The sequence below is a fragment of the Eptatretus burgeri genome, chromosome 15 (genome assembly GCF_056783735.1).
Source record: "Eptatretus burgeri isolate ZD-2024b chromosome 15, Ebu_testis_v1, whole genome shotgun sequence".
NCBI lineage: Eukaryota > Metazoa > Chordata > Myxini > Myxiniformes > Myxinidae > Eptatretus > Eptatretus burgeri.
In genome coordinates, this window is record NC_140975.1 from 6,173,703 (window position 1) to 6,193,654 (window position 19,952).

Consider the following 19,952-nt stretch of genomic DNA (forward strand, 5'->3'; position numbering starts at 1 on the left):
CAGAAAGGGGTGAAAACATAACGTCCTTCACCTTGGGTGGCGGAGGTGATTAGGGGTAGGCAATAAATTCCAGCCCTGCCAGTGACATCCATATCCCAGAAATGAATGAAAATTAGAACAACACGCTAATTGCAGAAATCTCACTTGTGCATGGAATTCCACATATTGACTTAAAAAAAAAATCGAATGCTAACATTTATTTACTGTGTTGCAGAAGTCATTGCTGGCAGGTCAAGATAGACTCCTAGATTTACAGAAAAGGATTGGAATTCATATCGTGCACCTGAAAACCGCCTGCACGGATGTACAGGTAAGTAAGGACCACCTGTGAACTGATCATAGTGGTGCAGCATGAGATCATTTCCCGTTGATACTGTCTGGTCTATATAGCTCAATTGCAAGTCAGTGCCTTTGATTGTTTGGAACTCATTGTTTGCTCTCAAGGTCATTGTTTTGGTTAATAAATCTCATTGTTTTTAAAAGAATAACTCATTGTTTTTTTTATAGAACTAGTACACCCACTCCCTTTGGGAGCAGCAGCAGCAGTAAGGGTCATGTTATTTTTCCCTCTTTGGGATATATAGATTACAGTCGATGTAGGCTCAAGTCCGTTAATCTGTGGGGGATTCAATAAGCATGGAATGCCTCAAGAACGTCAGATTTCCTCCCTTTCCATTTAGTTTTTAACAGCAGTAGCAACTGTTTAAAAAGGTAATCAAACATGTGTGTTGTTTATAATTTTTTTTTACTTCCTGTAGGGGTGCCCCACTAAAACACTCCGATAACCTATTTATACATGTTAACACAGCGTTTATCTACTATATAAATGGCAGTCCTTCTGTCCGTGTCTGTCTGTCTGTCTGTTTTTTTTTTAAACAATAAGCTCCTAGACCAGTGAACCGATCTTGATGAAACTTTACACATATATAGACCTAACATTCAGCTCCAGGATGCACTAAGTGGCTCTCCATAAAAATGAAAAAATATGTATTAAAAAAAAAATATATATATATATATATATATAAATAAAATAAATAAAATTTACATTGGAAAAAAAAATGGCTTTCAAATAGTGCGCCGGCGTATTAATCATAACAAAAGGCTTCATGTTTAAAAACGCTCGGGTTTTTTGAAATACAAAATGTTCGTATACATTGACTTTTTAAACATACACATTCTCCTACTGTTATTTGAATTCTCGAACCGCACGCGCACGGCAACAGCTAACTGCTGATAGATCTGCTCATGAAAGAGCCAGGCAAGCCAAAAAGGGGGTTAGGGAGACAATTCATAAAGGGAAGATAAATGATGTGAGTGAGTGAGGGCCAGCGGGCCTGTGTGTATGGAGTGAGTGAGGGCCAGCGGGCCTGTGTGTATGGAGTGAGTGAGGGCCAGCGGGCCTGTGTGTATGGAGTGAGTGAGGACCAGCGGGCCTGTGTGTATGGAGTGAGTGAGGGCCAGCGGGCCTGTGTGTATGGAGTGAGTGAGGGCCAGCGGGCCTGTGTGTATGGAGTGAGTGAGGGCCAGCGGGCCTGTGTGTATGGAGTGAGTGAGGGCCAGCGGGCCTGTGTGTATGGAGTGAGTGAGGGCCAGCAGGCCTGTGTGTATGGAGTGAGTGAGGGCCAGCGGGCCTGTGTGTATGGAGTGAGTGAGGGCCAGAGGGCCTGTGTGTATGGAGTGAGTGAGGGCCAGCGGGCCTGTGTGTATGGAGTGAGTGAGGGCCAGCGGGCCTGTGTGTATGGAGTGAGTGAGGGCCAGCGGGCCTGTGTGTATGGAGTGAGTGAGGACCAGCGGGCCTGTGTGTATGGAGCGAATGTGGTATGCATGGTGCAATGAGTGATTGGGGGGAGGAGTGATTCTCACCGAAGTGACCCCGGGGTCAGAGTAATGTGAGTTAGTGGGTTAGTCAAATTGACAAAAATGGAGGGCGCTTTGCTGTTGGTGCGAATGTAGGCTCGAAACCCTTTTGGAGGGGTGCAGGAGTCCTGTTGACGGGCTGGGAGTGTGGCTGCGAACGGTGAGTATCGCTTAGTGGGCACAAAATAGGGCAAATTCCCCAGGTATTCCCGGGAACTTCAGCTAGTGTCCAATAAGGAAAAACCCTCACGGAGGGGAAATATTATTAGTCCCTTTCCGGTTTCATCTGACGGGACTATGGGTTTGTCCTCTGTCCATCCATCCCACATGTGATTATTTTTCCAACTTTTCCCAATACCCTTTGACATATTCAACTGAAACTTGGTACATAGCTATATTATGATAAGTTACAGAACAAGTTCGAGTTTCCGGGTGTTTTGTCGTTTTTTTCACAAAGTTATGCCCTTTTTAAACTCTCTCTCTCTCTCTATTGAGTTCAGCCTGTGGCTGCTGGTTGCATTATTGGTTGGGACGCGGCGATGCCACTGATGCAGTGTCCGCCTTACCAGTGCACCGGTACTAATTTTGCCGACCTCGGAAGGATGACAGGCTGAGTCAACCTCCTGGTGTATTCATTCAACGGCCAACAGGGCATGAAACTTAGGACCCTGGGATCCCAAGCCGCCACCCTAACCACGAAGCCAACACCAGGCTCCTTTTAAAACTTCACATATTATATATATATATATATATATATATATATATATATATATATATATATATATATTATACATCACATATTATACATGGGTCAGTGTTCAGCTAACCTGACTCCACCCCCATTGCTTTACACCAATTGGCTGGACAGCTGGCCTGGTTCTACCCCAATAAAATCATGCGCCACCATTGTATTAAGCAGCACAGATTGGCAGGCCTCGGGCCTTAGGCCTAGGTGTTAGTCCATGCCCCAGTGCAATTTGGATAATCCCAGGTATATAGCCACACTGTATTATATATGCACATAAGACGTACACATGTTTTTGCTTCATGTATGGACATCGGGTTAGTTTTTAATATGAAATAGGCAAAGCCTAGAAACGAATGAAACATAGTGGATTGGACACAGTTTCTTCTTCTTCTTCTTCTTCTTCTTCTTCTTCTTCTTCTTCTTCTTCTTCTTCTTCTTCTTCTTCTTTTTCTTCTTCTTCTTCTTCTTCTTCTCCTTCTTCTTCTTCTTCTTCTTCTGCTTCCTCTTCCTCTTCCTCTTCCTCTTCCTCTTCTTCTTCTTCTTCTTCTTTTTCTTCTTCTTCTTCTTCTTCTTCTTCTTCTTCTTCTTCTTCTTCTTCTTCTTCTTCTTCTTCTTCTTCTTCCTCTTTCTCTTCTTCTTCTTCTTCTTCTTCTTCTTCTTCTTCTTCTTCTTCTTCTTCTTCTTCGTTTTGGTTCTGGTGTCGGCTCAAGTGTGCTTTAAAGCAAACTAAATTTTATATCCGGTTTGTTATCCCAGTTGTCTTTGTTGGTTTCAATTCTACATTATATATCAGAAAATGAAAATGGCTTTTCCTTTTATTTTGCCGATTAGACCAAAAATGCGGCGCATTCGAGAGTTTCTTCCCCTTCATTTTGGATCCGGTATCGGCTCGAGCGTGCATTAAATGCAAATTAATTTTTATCTCCCGATCATTCATTGGGACTGGGAGGGGACATGTATTGCAAAGCAATTCTCGCTCTTGTTCGTATTAATATTGTTTTGTAATAACATTAATATTTCACTGTTATCATTCTTGTTATTACTACCACCACCGAAGGTAGACAGAGGTTATGTTTTCACCATTGTCTGTCTGTTTGTTTGTCTGTCTGTGAACACGGTATTTCAAAAGGTTATGGACGGATTCGGACGAAACTTGGTGGACAGGTTAGGTGTGGGATAAGGAATAACTGATTCAATTTTGGTGAAGATCCAAATCTGGATCTGGATTCGAGAATTTTTAAAGTGATTCTTCACCATTGAGTGATGGGGCTAAAACCGATTATATAGCACGGTATTTGAAAAAGTTGTTGATGGATTTGGACAAAAGAAGGTGGATGAGTTCGTTAGGTGACGAGAACAACCCGAATTGATTTTGGTTAAGGTCCAGATCCAGATCCAGCCTTTCAGTGGGATACAGAATGCAAACTGTTCAGCCTGGCAGATATATGTGCGCTACCAAATGCCATTCCAGTTACTTTTGTTGTTAGAAATGGCCTTGCAAAAACACCACAATAAGCTATTTATACACCTTAACAGGATTTCACCCAAGGCAGAATACCCCCTTGGGTCATATTAAGTCGGTACAACCTCCATTGTATGACCATCCATCCATTGGGACCATACTCTGTACATAGCGTTGGTGCTGCCTAAGCAGTCTCCTTGGCTCATGGGCACAATCCTGGACGGGTCACCACTTCGACACAGGATACCAGCAAGCTGGCACTCATTTTGCCGACCTCCGAAGGATGACAGGCAGAGTCTACCCCACCTGGGATTAATTCAACAGCTGAGTGGGATTTGAACTCAGGATCCCAAGCCCACAATCCTAACAATTAAGCCCACACCAGGCATATGTTGTGTGACCCTTCGTCCTTTTGTCAAGTTTGGTTGAGATTGGATAATTAATGACTGACTGTATCACAGTCAGAAGCCTGGTGTTGGCTCAGTGGTTAGGGTGGCGGCTTGGGATCCAAGGGTCCTGAGTACAAGCCTCGTTTCTCACTGAATTACTTCCCCAGTGGGTTGACTCAGCCTGCCATCCTTCTGAGGTTGGCAAAATGAGTACCAGCTTGCTGGGGATGATCGAGTCATTCGAGTATCCTGCGTCGGAGTGGCTCAGCTCCTGAGTGGCTCCTGAGTTCAAATCCTGCTCATCCGTTGAATTAATACCAGGTGGGGTTAACTCGACCTGTCATCCTTCCGAGGCCGGCAAAATTAGTGCCAGCATGCTGGTATCCTGTGTTGGAGTGGCGACCCGTCTAGGATTGTGCCCAACAGCCAGGAAACTGCTTCAGCAGCACCGACACTCTGTACAGAGTATGGTTCCAATGGAATGGTATCACAGTCAAAAATACAGACAGACAAAGAGATGCCAAATTGCATATTTTTGTTTGGTGATAGCTCGTTATTTTTAAAGAATAACTTTCATTGTTTTTTTTTTTTTCAATTTGGGAAGAGTGAACATTAATATAAAGATGAGCGAACACAGAAATAAATATTTTCCTCTAAATACTATTTGCTTGACAACTTTGACCCCATAACTCTCCCTCTACCCCGCTCCCCCTCCACCCCTACCCCACCCTCCCTCCTTTCTGCCACTCATCCACTCTTGTGGAATGTCTTTGTCTCCTTGTTATACATTGATCCTCCATCAATCTGTGGACTTACTGACCTCTGTCATTTATCTCCTACAAGCTCCATAAGCTGAGATTTTTTTAAATAAAATAAATAATTTTTATACTTTTATACTGTGATTTCAACTCATTTACCTTGAATCCTCACATTACTAATGAAAGGCAAAACATACAGATTTCGCATGAGTTTGGAGATTGAACATAACAAATAGAACATTCTCTCAATTAACTTTAACAACTCCATCAGATGTCTGCAGAGGAGATTCAGGGGGACATAGAGCATAAGTACACGGATTTGCACCGAGCGTTGGATGAGGAGCTTGAGGACGTGCTGAAGCAGCTGAAGCAGAAAACCAGGTCCTTGGTGGCTGAGATTGAAAGCAGGAGTTGTAATATGGAGGGAAAACTGAAACACGTCCAGGCTACAGAAGCAAACCTTCAGCTCTGCTTGGACAATGAGGCGGTATTGAGCTTCCTTATGGTAAAAAGAGTGCTCCTTACCATCTGTAACACAAAATTGATTGAATGTAATCAACATCAAAGTCGTTTCAATGCTTTGCATTTAGTGCAACTAACTGAATGAAACTGTTTTCCTTTTACAGGGACATGATCATCAGGTGAAACGGTAAGACATTTTCAGTTTTCAAATTATTTGGTCACTCTTATTACGAATCCGTCGACAACGCTTTGAGATATTATACGATATATTAATTTAGCCCGATGTCTCAATAGTGAAGGTGGAGGAGGATATTGGGACCATACTCTGCTCAGAGCATTGGTGCTGCTTCAGCAGTCTCCTTGGCTATCGGGCACAATCCTGGACGGGTCGCCACTCCAACACAGGATACCAGCGTGCTGGCACTCATTTTGCTGGCCTTGGAAGGATGACAGGCCGAGTTAACCCCACCTGGTATTAATTCAACGGCTGAGCAGGATTTGAACTCAGGACCCTGGGATCCAAAGCCCGCCACCCAAACCATAAAGCCAACACCAGGCATAATGGTGAAGAATCACTTTTCAAAATTATCGGATCCCAATCCAAATTCAGATCTTCACCAAAATTGAATCAATTCTTCCTTGTCACACACCCAACTCGTCCACCAACTTTCATCCAAATCCATCTGCAACTTTTTGAAGCATCGTGCTATGTATTGTTTTTGGCCCCGTCTCTCAATGGTGAAGAATCATGTTTAAAATTCTCGTAACTGGATCCAGATCCGGATCTTCACCAAAATCTAATCAGTTCATCCTTGTCACATACCCAACCTGCCCACCAAAGTTCATCCAAATCCGTTACAGCTTTTTGAGATATCCTGCACAAAAACAGACAAACAAAAAAAAAACAAGAAAAAGCCTTCGTGTGGAGCACGGTACTTACAAAATCCACCTCCCCTCCCCTCTACAAAGGTTGCCATGGATACATCAAATTGTCTCTTTGATTCAGATTAAAATTGACAATCTTAATCAAAACTCAGGTAAATCGGATGAAAATTGATTATTTTTCAGATTGAAATTGATGATTTTAGAAGTTTGACCTTGAGTTGATCTTTGACCTTTTGACCTCAAAAATAGTTGTCAGGTCAGGTATGGGAGCATGTGCCAGAACAGCACGTCGCTGCGTCCACTTTCCGCCGGTACTCCAGGGGCCTCCGTCTGGCCATCCCCCAGGCAGATGCCAGGCCCATCCCCATCTCCTTGAGATGATGGTCAACCTGTTGCAACCATGAGGCACGTGGTCGACCCACTGGCCTCCTCCACTCATGAGACTCCCTCGCTGAGAGAATCTGGTGAGCGGGATCAGAGTCAAAAATAGTTGCTTCCCCAATTTAGTGATGGACTCTGCAAATCTTGTTCAACTTTAAAGTTAATAGGATGTAAATTGACGATTTTTCAGTTGTAAATTGATGATTTTAGAACTTTAACCTTTGACCTTTTGATCTCAAAAATAGTTGGTTTCCTAATTCAGTAATGTACTTTGCAATTGCTGTTTAATATACAAGTCAATCGGATGAAAATTAACGATTTTTCAGATAAAAATTGATGATTTTAGAAGTTTGACTTTGAATTGCCCTTTGACCTTTTGACCTCAAAAGTAATAGGTTTCCCAATTCAGTGAAGTAATATGCAAATCCTGTTCAAATTTCAAGTCCATCGGATGAAAAATGATGATTTTAGAAATTTGACCTCAAATATGACCTTTCACCTCAAAATAAATAGGCCTCTCAGTTGAGACTACCCGTACACCTTGGTAAAGTTTCATGATGATCGGTTTAACATTGTGACCTGCAGCCGATAAACAGACAAACAGACAGAATAACAAACTCGACTGACCAATATACTTGAAAAATATCGATTTTGCAAATCACAAACAGGGGTGAAAACATAAGCTCCTTCACCTTTGGTAGCAGAGGTAATAAATGTATACATTACCATTTTTCTGTTTCAGATATACAGTATACATGCATACATACATACATGTATACATACATGCTGTACATACATACATACATACTGTACATAGATACATACATGTATACATACATGCTGTACATACATACATACTGTACATAGATACATACATGTATACATACATGCTGTACATACATACATACATGTATACATACATCCTGTACATACATACATACACACATACATACATGTATACATACATACTGTACATACATGCATGCTGTACATACATACATACTGTACATACATACATACATACACACACATATTGTGCATACATACTGTACATACATACATACATGTATACATACATACATACATACTGTACATACATACATACATACTGTACATACATACATACATACATGTATACATACTGTTACGGCTGTGGAAATTGACAGAACACCATAAAGGTCCCTCGATCAGTTTGGCCGATAAGTCCGTGTCCAGGTAGATTTCCCCACCGTTGTTTAAAGGGAACTATTCATGTTAACTGGGCCGTGATCTTTGAGTTCGCCGTTATTCTTTACTATCGTTATTTTGGACCAACCACGTCCACCACCAACATCTTTCTCAACAACCGCTTTACAACAACCACCACCACCAACATCGCTCTCAACAACCGCTTCACAACAACCACCACCACCACCACCACCAACATCGCTCTCAACAACCGCTTCCGACCAACCGCCTTCCACCACCACAACCACACCTGCCTCTCACCAAACCACGCCATCCTCACCACTTCGCCAGCAACCGTCAACATCTCCACACGACAAACATCGCCTCACCTTCGTCTCCGAAACGACGCCATCTTTGCGCCAGCCGCGGCGAGTCCGCATCGAGCGGCGTCACTGCAGGCCGAGGTGATCGGGCTTCGGCGCAGTTCGAGCATCTCTGAGGGACGGACGGGTTCTTACAGAGCATCAACTCAAAGAGAGCAAAGACCCGTTCGTTCCTCTCAAATGAGTTGCCGACTGTGACCGAATCACCCGACCGCTTGGCAAGGCCAGAGCTCGACCGCGGCTACACCAGCTGCCGTGGGGAAGGAGCATCGCGGGTCGCCCAAGCGCGTTCGTGTGGAGAGAGCCGGAGAGAGCTCGCCTGCCACACGGAAGGCCCGAGCTCGACCGTGGCTACGCTCGCTGCTGTGGGGACGGGACGTCGCGGGTCGCCCAAGCCAGACACCACGAGGGTGCAGGTAACCTGCAACGGTCTCGTGGGACTCGTTCGGTCTGCCAAGTCCCACGCCATAAAGACCCAAGAGGTCCAGTGTGACCCCATTGCCTTTGATGGAGTTTTTTCCTGCTTTTCTTTCGAATGAATGTTGTGGCGTCGAGTCCCGTAAGTAAAACTGTGTAAGTGACTGTACATTAATAATTGCTTATAGACAGTTGTAGCGCTTTGTCTTGCCGGCGTGCCGTGCCGCATTCATTGCTTGTTCTGTGTACGTGCATGTTGGTGTTTTTGAATGACTGCATGATTGTTCCTGCATACGTAGAGTAAATAAATGTGCTGGTTTAAATGGGAACCCGTTCGTCGTGTCCTCTTTCCCTTATTGGAACGCTATCTTGCATTGCGGAATATTAGTTGGCTTTTAAATAGCCGGTAAAGTGATCGGGTCCAACAGGACTGCGCGATATTACCTCGCTCGGTTATCCCAAAAGGAAGCGGGCTGCTTAAGCGGCTCATTTCCAAGCGGTCCCGTTGAGGTACAACCTCTCGGTAACCAACCTGCGCGAATAATTAGGTAAATCGAACATTTGGCGATTGGACCCTGGAGCACAGGGTAGGGTACGGACAAGGTTGTGGTGGGATTGAAAACCCATCCGTGACTGGTTTCTGACGCCATTGCAGAAAGTCACGACTGGATTGTCTGTTCGGTGGGCAAACCGGCTGCTTTTGGTGAAACGCGGTCGTTCGCATGTCGGGCGGGCGCGAATACTACAACACTATATATACATACATACATACATATTGTACATACATACATGTATACATACATACATACTGTACATACATACATATTGTACATACATACATGTATACATACATACATACTGTACATACATACATATTGTACATACATACATGTATACATACATACATACTGTACATACATACATATTGTACATACATACATGTATACATACATACATACATACTGTACATACATACATATTGTACATACATACATGTATACATACATACATACTGTACATACATACATATTGTACATACATACATGTATACATACATACATACTGTACATACATACATATTGTACATACATACATGTATACATACTGTAAAAACATAAATACATACTGTACATACATGCATGTATACATACTGTAAATACATAAATACATACTGTACATACATACATGTATACATACATACTGTACATACATACATATTGTACATACATACTGTACATACATGCATACATATTGTACAGACATACATACTGTACATACATACATGTTTACATACATACTGTACATACATACATGTTTACATACATACTGTACATACATACAATTGCACATACATACATACTGTACATACATGTATACATACTGTACATACATACATACATATTGTACAGACATACATGTATACATACATGCTGTACATACATACATGTATGTATACATATATACTGTACATACATACAGTACATACATATATTCATGTATACATACATGCTGCACAAACATACATACATACATACATACACACATACATATTGTGCATACATACTGTACATACACACATACATACACACATACATACATACTGTACATACACACATACATATACATACATATTGTGCATACATACATACATACATACATACATACATACATACATACATACTGTACATATACATGTACATACATATTGTACATACATACACACATACATATACATACATATTGTACATACATGCATACATACATACATACTGTACATACACACATACATACATATTGTACATACATACATACATACATATACATGGATTTATACATTCATTTATACTGTTTATTTAACAGCCCCAATTATTCACACCTTTTGGGTTCGCTCAAAGAATGTTTTTGGTCAAAGTCTTTCAAGAACCAGCTGACCAGGCCTCACATTCGACTGAAGATGACGTGGACAGGAATTTGTACTTTTTCAGGGTACCGACGATAACTCGCCTCCTGATCACGAAGAGCACCGTGGGATCTTTAATATCCACCAACCAATGCTTGCAGATGGGACACGTGGCTTCATGTCCATCCAAGGGGTTTCATTTCCTATCGGACTCTAAACTATCAGATTGATGCTTTGGATGTAGGGTATTCATTACATCCCTAAATACATTGTCACTTGGATGGGTGTCAAGCCAGATGTCCCGTCTGCTCGCATTATTTGGTGGACGTTAAAGATTCCACGGTGTATTTCCCAAAGAGGGGGTGAGCTATTGCTGGTACCCTGAACAAGTTACTAATTCCTCCCCAAGTCACCTCCAGTCCGTCAGGATGTCAGACCTCACCAGTCAGTTTCTGAGGACTAAACCTTCCCAGCTTGGTTGACACCACAATAAGGTGGGATTAGTTGGGGTCTTTAAAGAAGTAGTAGTAGAAGTAAGAGTAGATATTGTCTGTTGTAATGCCTGATATAACTGAGACCTTAAATTACCAAACATAGACCCTTTATTGCCTCACGTTGACCCTATATTTCCCCACTGTTGGTCCCAGTTTACCTTGCTGTAGGGCCTCATTGCATGCTGATATTCGGGTCAAATTCTAAATTTCTGCTCAAATGTATAGAGGGGCACTGCATCAACAGTATAGTAACTTCAGAAACTATGCACCCAGCAGTCAGGTGCTGGGGATGCCATGAACGCCATACTTTTTCCATGCACTTGGTTATATTTATTATATAACAGTCCATAATTACCACAAGCACTGTAGGATTTCCAGACTATAGGTATCACTGCACTGTAGGCCATAGATTGCCATACCATAGGTCCAGCTAGATCACTGCACTTTAGGCCCAAGATTGTCATACTATATGTCCAGCAAGATCACTGCACTTTAGGTCATAGATTGTCATACTAGAGGTCCAGCATACTCTAGATCCAGCGAGATCACTGCACTTTAGGCCCTAGATTCTCAGACTCCAGCCTTGATTTTCCATTCCAAAGGCCCCATGTCTGCCATCAATCCATCCACTGGGACCATACTCTGTGCAGAACATTGGTGCTGCCGAAGCAGTCTCCTTGGCTATTGGGCACAATCCGGGACGGGTCACCACTCCGGCACAGGATACCAGCAAGCTGGTACTCATTTTGCCGACCTCGGAAGGATGACAGACAGAGTCAACCCCACCTGGAATTAATTCAACAGCCAAATGGGATTTGAACTCAGGATCCTAGGATCCCAAGCCCACCACCCAAACCATTAAGCCAACACCAGGCATACATCTGCCATGCTATACCTGTAAGACCCTGTCATTACCAACCATGTGCTGTGTGTGCTCCTGAGTACAGAATTAATGAAGCAAACTCTCTCGTGATTCCGGAACTTCGCTTACCTTGGATCCTGGACGTGGCAGATCTTGGGCGAACGGTTTTGCGCAGAGTTTGTAAGTCTTTTGAAGTTTTACTTTTTTACATCATAACAATGTTTTAACCTTGTAAGGGGAATGCTCATTATCCATTTGAACCTGATGCAATATATTTTTTTAATAAAGTTGTTCAAGTTACTTATGAAATGACATATTATTACGTGGCCAGAACAATAGTGCAGATGGGCAGCAATCCCCTGATGAGATGATGCATTTTCCCATCTCTTCCTTAACCTTCCTCTTTTGAAGATGGACAACCTCAAACTCTTGACATGAAAACTGCACACCCTCAGCTATTGCTCTCAAACGACCTCACCACGGTGACAGCTTCAGAGACATGGCAATCTTACCCTGATCTACCACAACGATACGATTGCTTGTGGCAAGTCCTCGGCATCAGCACGTTCTCTTCAGGCCGCCATTACTGGGAAGTAGACGCGAGTCGGGCGAGGTACTGTCGCATCGGAGTGGCCTACCCCGGGATCCAACGCAAGGGGGAAAGTGCAGATTGTTGGCTGGGCGAGAACCCCTTCTCGTGGTGTTTGCTCAAGTACAACGCCACGCTCTCAGCCTGGCACGACGGGGTGAAAGCTCCAGTGTCTACCATAGACCCTCCAATGAAGATTGGCCTTCTCCTCGACAATGAAGCAGGAACTCTTCGGTTTTACCAGGTGGAGACAATGAAGCTTATACACGCCTTCCATGCAACATTTAGCCAGAGCCTGTGTCCAGCCCTGTGGATCTCCGGTGATGGAGACTCGCTGTCCATCAATGGTTAAAAACATGGTCTTTATCCCCTTCTCTCTAACGCTTTATATACTCAGCTACACCTTAAAAAGGACATTGATAATACCTAAAGTCATATAACCTACTTTTCAAACCATAGTTTAAATTATAGTATAATTGTTTAAATTATATTATAATGAGACTAATTAGTTAATGGAGTACCATGCACATTGTAAAGCTCTTTCTGTGTGTTTTAAACACATGTATTTGTGAAAGTGATGGTTAATATATCCATCGAAGCAAAAAAAGGGGTGAGCCAATCAGATTTGACATCACAGACCATCTGACGTCATAAACAGACAAAGGAAATAAAATGATAGGGCAGATCGATGACATTGTAGAGTCGGACTGGGGCTGAATAATTTATTTCCGATCGTTCTTCATTATAATACACGTAGACAAGTCTTAAATATTATATTCAGTTTTATAAATTAGTTTGAATTTTTAGTTATTTGTTCAAGAGGATCAGCATTTTTTTGGAGATAAAACTACACAACGCTTCCCTGGGTGATCAAAAAAATAAACTGCAACAAGTTTAACAATATCTTCAGGTCTCATAAAATAATTATAATTTTAAACATACGACCTGATATACTGGTCAAGGACGGGTGATAGGGTAGCATAACATTTGATAATAAGGGAGGGCCAAAGAACAACACCACCGATTCCATATCAAACATTTAAACATAAATATAGACAACAACAAAAACAACAATCCTGTGATAGTGGGATTTCCTTGCGTCCTTGCATGTAGATGCAGTGCAGGTCCAAATGGCCTCCTCCTGCATCCAAGTTCATTCGATGAAAGTCGACTTTTAGTACTGCAGCATCGCAAACCAATTGTTCAAATTTGCATAAAAGCATCACAAAATTGGTACACATGTAGAATAATGTATTCCGAACAATTCTAGATATGGAGCCACCCGAGATTTTGCCTTGGTCGGCTTACAAATTTGAACAATTGATCTGAAATATCAGACTACGCTGCTGGACTATTTTGAATGACTTGAGGAGAACAAAAACTGTCGGCAAATTCAGATGTTTTTAGAGAATTGTAAGATATTTGAATTACACCGAAGATCTTTGGTAAGGAAACATGAAGGGTGAGAGGGCAGAGAGGAAACTTGGGAGAAACTATCCTGTTATTTATTTATATTTATATATGCATACATACATATTGTTACGGATTCGCGCCCGCCGGCGTGCTGACGGCCACGTAACTCGAATCGCGGCACGTCGCCCACCGGACGGACAATCCAGTCGTGACCCTCTCGGACTAACGCCGGGAACCAGTCACGGGTGGACCTTTCGGTCTCACCGCGATCGAGCCAATCAGCCCCCGCGTGGGATAGGGTTGCTCGCCAAATTCGACCTACCTAAGTACCCACGCGGAGGGTAGACCGGGCGATCGCACCTCGCCGCAGGTCGACTTCGGACACGGGCCACTTAAGCGACCCGTTCCGTACTATCGGGATAACCGAGCGGTGTTATTCGTCGACCTCGACGGTTCGATTAATTATCGGGCGTATTCAGCCCACTACCAACCCTTTACGTGAAGCAAGATGAGGATTCAATGAAAGAAATGACGAAGCGAAGCGGGAAACAGTTCAACACAAAGCACATTTATTCGCGATGAACGGAAAGCACACATATTCAATTCCACCAAAAGCACATAGAAAAGAAAAACACAATGCAATTTACACAAAAAGCAAATGCGACAATGCAGATCTAATACCAATTACGCGAGCACACGGCAACACTTATACAATTTTACTTCACAGACGGCGCCGACAACACATACCCAAAACCAAGGAAAAGAACACCCTCAAAGATGAGGCGGGCCTGAGGCCGAGACCGGGTCGGGCCTACCCGTCTGGTGATGAGACGCGGAGCGGCGATGGTGCCTCAACTCCGCGGGCCTCGCGGGCAGTGTCTGGTAGGGGGTGGGAAAGGGGCCCCCTTGGTCGCACTATCTCAGCGCGGGGGGAAACAGGAGGGGGTTGCTGATGCTCGGGGTATAGAGGATTCCTACTCTGCCTCGAGTCCCGCGACGAGCGTCTCCACCTCGGCCAGGTCGCGCTGTCGGCCTCCCTGGGGTGCAGCTCCCTGCACGACGCGAGCACCCCTCGTCTGCCCTCGCCGCCTCTCCACAGCTCCGTCCCCTCCGCTCCGACTCCAACGCACACGACGACGACCAGCTCCTTCTTGCTCCTTCTTCCCAACTCCACCGCCCGCGAAGTCTTAACTCTCTGTCCCCTTGACTGACGAACACGGTCGCTTTTATAAGCCCCGTGGCTTCGCTCTCTCAGCTTTGACCCCCTCCCTTCGACCTTTCACCTCGCTCCCCATTGGCCCGAGAAAAAGTGGGCGTGAATGCTTTTTGATCCATAAATTTGCATATATCGATCGCCCTCCAACGCCCTGGAGGCGGGGCCAAATCGCCCCTCGCTCACCGATTGGACGGCACAAAAGTGGGCGTGTGTCGTTTTTGATCCGTTTTTGAAGTGGAAAATCCGTGGTTTTGTACACGCTGTTCGGCGCGCGCCCTGCACGAGTCCAACACCGGTACCCACAAGCGGCGCAAGAACGGTGGCGATGCGACGGTTGCGAGGTGTGACGTGAAGCGGCGCCGCGGTGGGTGGTTGATGTTGTGGTTGTGGTAACAATGGCGGTTGGTCCAAAGTAAAGATAGTAAAAGAAAAACGGCTATCCTGAAGAGTCGCAGCACGCATGAATAACATTTATTCCCACTAGACAACGGGTTTGGGCCTAACTACACATATACTTACCGAGATATCTCACCTAAGGGACCTGAATGGTGGTTTGCGAATTTGGTAACCACAACAATATATACATATAGTACAGAGTATGTACACACATGTATGTTAGAGACGGAGTATGTATGCACTTGAGTGTATGTTATTGACTAATAATTTTATCACTAATATTTGAAGAGTACACAGCCTTTCACAGGGCATTGGGAGCTACCCTTGGAGTCTCATAGGAAGGAGATACAGTACACTGGGTGATTTGATACAGTACACTGGGAAGGAGATACAGTCTGGGATCCGACATCGAACCCAGACCAGACAGCTTTGGGGAAGTTTATTATATCTGATATCGTGTCGGCCTTTTCTGATTGCAATCCATGATATTTAATCGGGTTTGCGCGTACCAAAAATCATCGAGAAGTGAAATCTGAAGGTGTTTGGGTTGAGCAATCGAGATCCGTTTTGTATGTTACGCTCTGTGTAGCATCATAATGTTACTCACAGTGGTCAAAGCTGGTAGTTCAATCTGGTATAAACATGAAGGACAAATGTATTGTTCCGGGGATCACGTTGGCCAAATGCCTGAGATACTCCGAGCTGGATTAAGGGCCGACTCGCTCATTTACCAAACTCGAATTTGGAATGCCCTTGGTCTGTGGAGTGGATACCTTTCCTCTCTGGGGCCATAATCAAGAAGAACCCAAGTGGTGGTCCGAGCCAGCGAGGACGTGAATTTAATAACAGACGTTAAAACGCCCAAAACCCCAATATCCTCCAAAGGATTTTAAAGCTAATGCAGCTCTTGGCTGAGTGATTGTAGCGGTCCAAATTATTCAGGAACCCAGTGAGTTTATAATTTGTACTGTATTTTAAAATGGGGAGGAGAAGAACAAGAAGGCAATCAAGAAATCAAACTATAGAGGTTTATTTACAATAAATAATACATGCATCCTGGGGATTCGTATGGACAGAAGGCTGTTATGTAGCTAACTTGAGACCAGAGAGATATGATGGGGCACGGAATACTTTATGGTGGCCCGTTCGGGTGTCGCAAGTCCAACAGGGGGTTCGGAGTAGCCAAAGGAAAGCAGGGACCGTGAGCACGCTGGTCAAATGTAGCTGGCACAATGCTGGGGAGCGATCGGGAAGAGGGACTCAGCAGGAAGGGGAGCGGCTCATCCCAGGAAGAGGGGCTGATTACGTGATGGTAGGATGTGCTCACTCCACCTCCCTGTCTGGTCAGCCGTATGTCCGCTTCCCTCCTCTGAGCTCCACTGCAGATGCAACCGCACTCAACTTCAGGTTCGACACTTCAACTGTACGTTCCGTTCAGGGATCCTTTTATGACCCAGCATTGCACACCCAGACCCATGGTGTCACTAAGCTCTGCCCACTATGTGCTCTTTGGCCGATCATCATCACTCAAGCCGAAGCCCCACCCCAAAACTCCCCAGGCTGTCCCGAATGTTCGAGGCTTGGCGAGTCTGCACTTACATTTCTGCCTTGGCTGTCCCGCAAGGCCACTTTCTTATAAAGGACATAAAATAAAGATATACAGAGGAAAACACATTGTAAAGGGGTTCAGGGAGAAGTGGTTTTAGACACAAACATTGAGGGGGGAGACAACATGCCTTCTCGATGATTAATTATCAATGCGTATTCCTATGACAGTTCATTTCACCTCACTCTTGTTTTTTTTTTTTTGTATACCTTGTTGAGGCTCACATGAGAGCTTACACACAATACACTGCAAGGGGGACATGAGACAGGAGGGGAGGGAGTGGGAAGGACAAAACAGTGGGGAGCAGAGACATTAAGAGATCCATGGAAGGGAGAGGGATGGGGTGAGGAACATGGGGAATAGAAGATGGACATACAGGGACTTTCAGGAAGGAAAGCAGGGAATTTGAAGGAGGTAGGCTTGGGGTGGATTAACGAGGGTAGAAAAGATCGAGGATTTGGATGGGGTACGATAAGAGGTGGTGGTGAACAGCTGTTTTTTGAAGGCCTGGAGGGAAGAATGGGAATGAATAGAGTGAGGGAGTTTATTCCAAAGGCGGGAAAAAAGAGGAATGAAAGAGTGAAGGTGAGCAGTGATTCGTGATTTTGGAAGTTTTACCAGAAGGGGGTTGTTGGCGGACCTTGAGGGCCCTGCGGAAATGTGGTGGGGACAAATTGCAGACAGAGCGGGGGGGGGTGAGACCGGAGAGGAGATGGTAAAAGACAGAAAGACCACCGACCTGCTTGTGGTAAGAGAGTGAGAGGCCCAAAGACTCAGCCTCATCGAGGAAGATGCCAATGATCCGAAATGCCTTGGTTTCCACAGCATGAAGCTGAGAAAGGTGGGAGGCGGGAGCACCAGCCCAGAGGGGAGAGCAGTACTCCACCAGGTTGCGGACAAAAGCTTTGTAAGTGGTCAGGAGCTCAGGTGGGCCAAGGAAGGACTTGGCACGACGGAGGATTCCCAATCGGCGACTGGTTTTAGAGGCGAGGTTTGAAATGTGGCTTTCCCAGGAAAGGTCATGGCAGATTGTGAGACCCAGAAGCTTGAATGAAAGGACTTCTTCCAGAGGGTTGTTGAGAAAGTGGATGGGGGGGGGGTGGTTCTAAACTGTCCGCCGCAGCAGGGTGGAGACAATGTGCTTGTGTGCGAGACAGACGGTCATTGTTGCTCATCGTCCATGCAGCTTCGGCTGATATGGGACGTGATCTGTGCCTTGCTGTTCCATCAAGCTTGGAGGTTTAATATTTATGTTGTTGCACTGCCACGTCATCACAATCATACGGATCTGATTGGAAATTACCACCTGTTGGTGGTCAAGCTGTACTTTGTATCAATTCATGAGTATAATCAATCAATAAAAAAAGGAAAGTTAAACTGTGATTATGGTATTTATGACCTTATAATACACCAAAAACATTGGTTCGCTCTTTGAGTCCTGATCTAATGTTTTCGTTATTATTTCTGCCTCACTTGCATTAATAATTAATTATTCTTATTAGCACTCTAATCGTTACTCTTCTTCTTCATCCCTTTATTTTGATGCCTGCCTATTGGAGCTTGCATCTCCAATCTATGACATCAGTAGTCGAGGAATAATGGTGAGAGATTTAGATTCGTTGAAGGTGGTGAGTAGTTCTGATTTTGATTGAAGGAGGATGCAAAGACATCCTTCAAGGGAGAAGTGGTCCATAGTGAGAGAGAGAGAGAGAGAGATGATGAGGTGGCAGCTGACACAGACTAGAGTCTGTAGATATTGTCCAGGAGCCACATAAGGCAGAAATTGAGATCACACAAGACAAAAAAACTCACCACTGCGAGTAAGTAACTGCCACACTCACAGCTTGGTAATACTTTTCTCATTTTGACCACTGTGACCCTAAGTCCCCACGCCCTGGGGAATGAATTGAGGGTCAAATCCAAAGAATAGTTACACATTTCATGCATTCCCCAATATTGAGTGCATATCCAAAGTTTCATGACAAAATGTTCAAAAATATGCCCATGAATGCATCGGTTGGTATTTGACTTTCTGAGCCCGCTCGAGGCAGCAGGGCCAAAAATGACACTGCCCTCAAACATTTTTCTTTTTTTAAAGCAACCATTGGACAAAGCGATAGTCCTACTAGTATCACTGCTGATGTTGACAAACCTCAGACATGGGAGAACCATCAAGGTCATCCTGACCAACATACTATGGCTATTGGTGAGGATATCAAGGCTCCCCTGACTGTGAATTAAGTGAACAGAAAGCACCACATTGAAGCTGTGATTGCAGGAAAGTCGTTTATTGATGCATTTGAAAAAAAACTAGAGAGACACCGTCTTGCTTGTATAACAGGGACATGGAACGAAGTACAGTATATGTAGTTGATGCTATTGTTTACTGTGGAAACAAGGTTTTTGTGCTCAGGGTTCTCAGTGAAACAAAAATAACTGGAAAAAGCAATCGGAGATTGCAGACCCTCACCAGGACTTGTGTTGTGTTTTGTGTAGCATTTGTGTGCTGGTGTGTTACGTAATTAATAAGAGACTGAATTATAACTGCCACTTTATAACTGCTGGAA

General features: G+C 44.1%; 1 protein-coding gene across 1 annotated transcript; it reads left to right on the forward strand.

Moving 5' to 3' along the window:
• The first annotated feature begins 218 nt into the window (after positions 1-218).
• LOC147011408 (tripartite motif-containing protein 14-like) lies at positions 219-15,718 on the forward strand. Its single transcript, XM_085856183.1, has 5 exons — positions 219-310; positions 5,486-5,719; positions 5,841-5,863; positions 12,251-12,345; positions 12,577-15,718. Exons 2-5 carry the CDS (start codon positions 5,486-5,488, stop codon positions 13,104-13,106), a joined length of 882 nt encoding a protein of 293 aa, XP_085712309.1. The 5' UTR covers positions 219-310; the 3' UTR covers positions 13,107-15,718.
• The last annotated feature ends 4,234 nt before the right edge of the window (positions 15,719-19,952 follow it).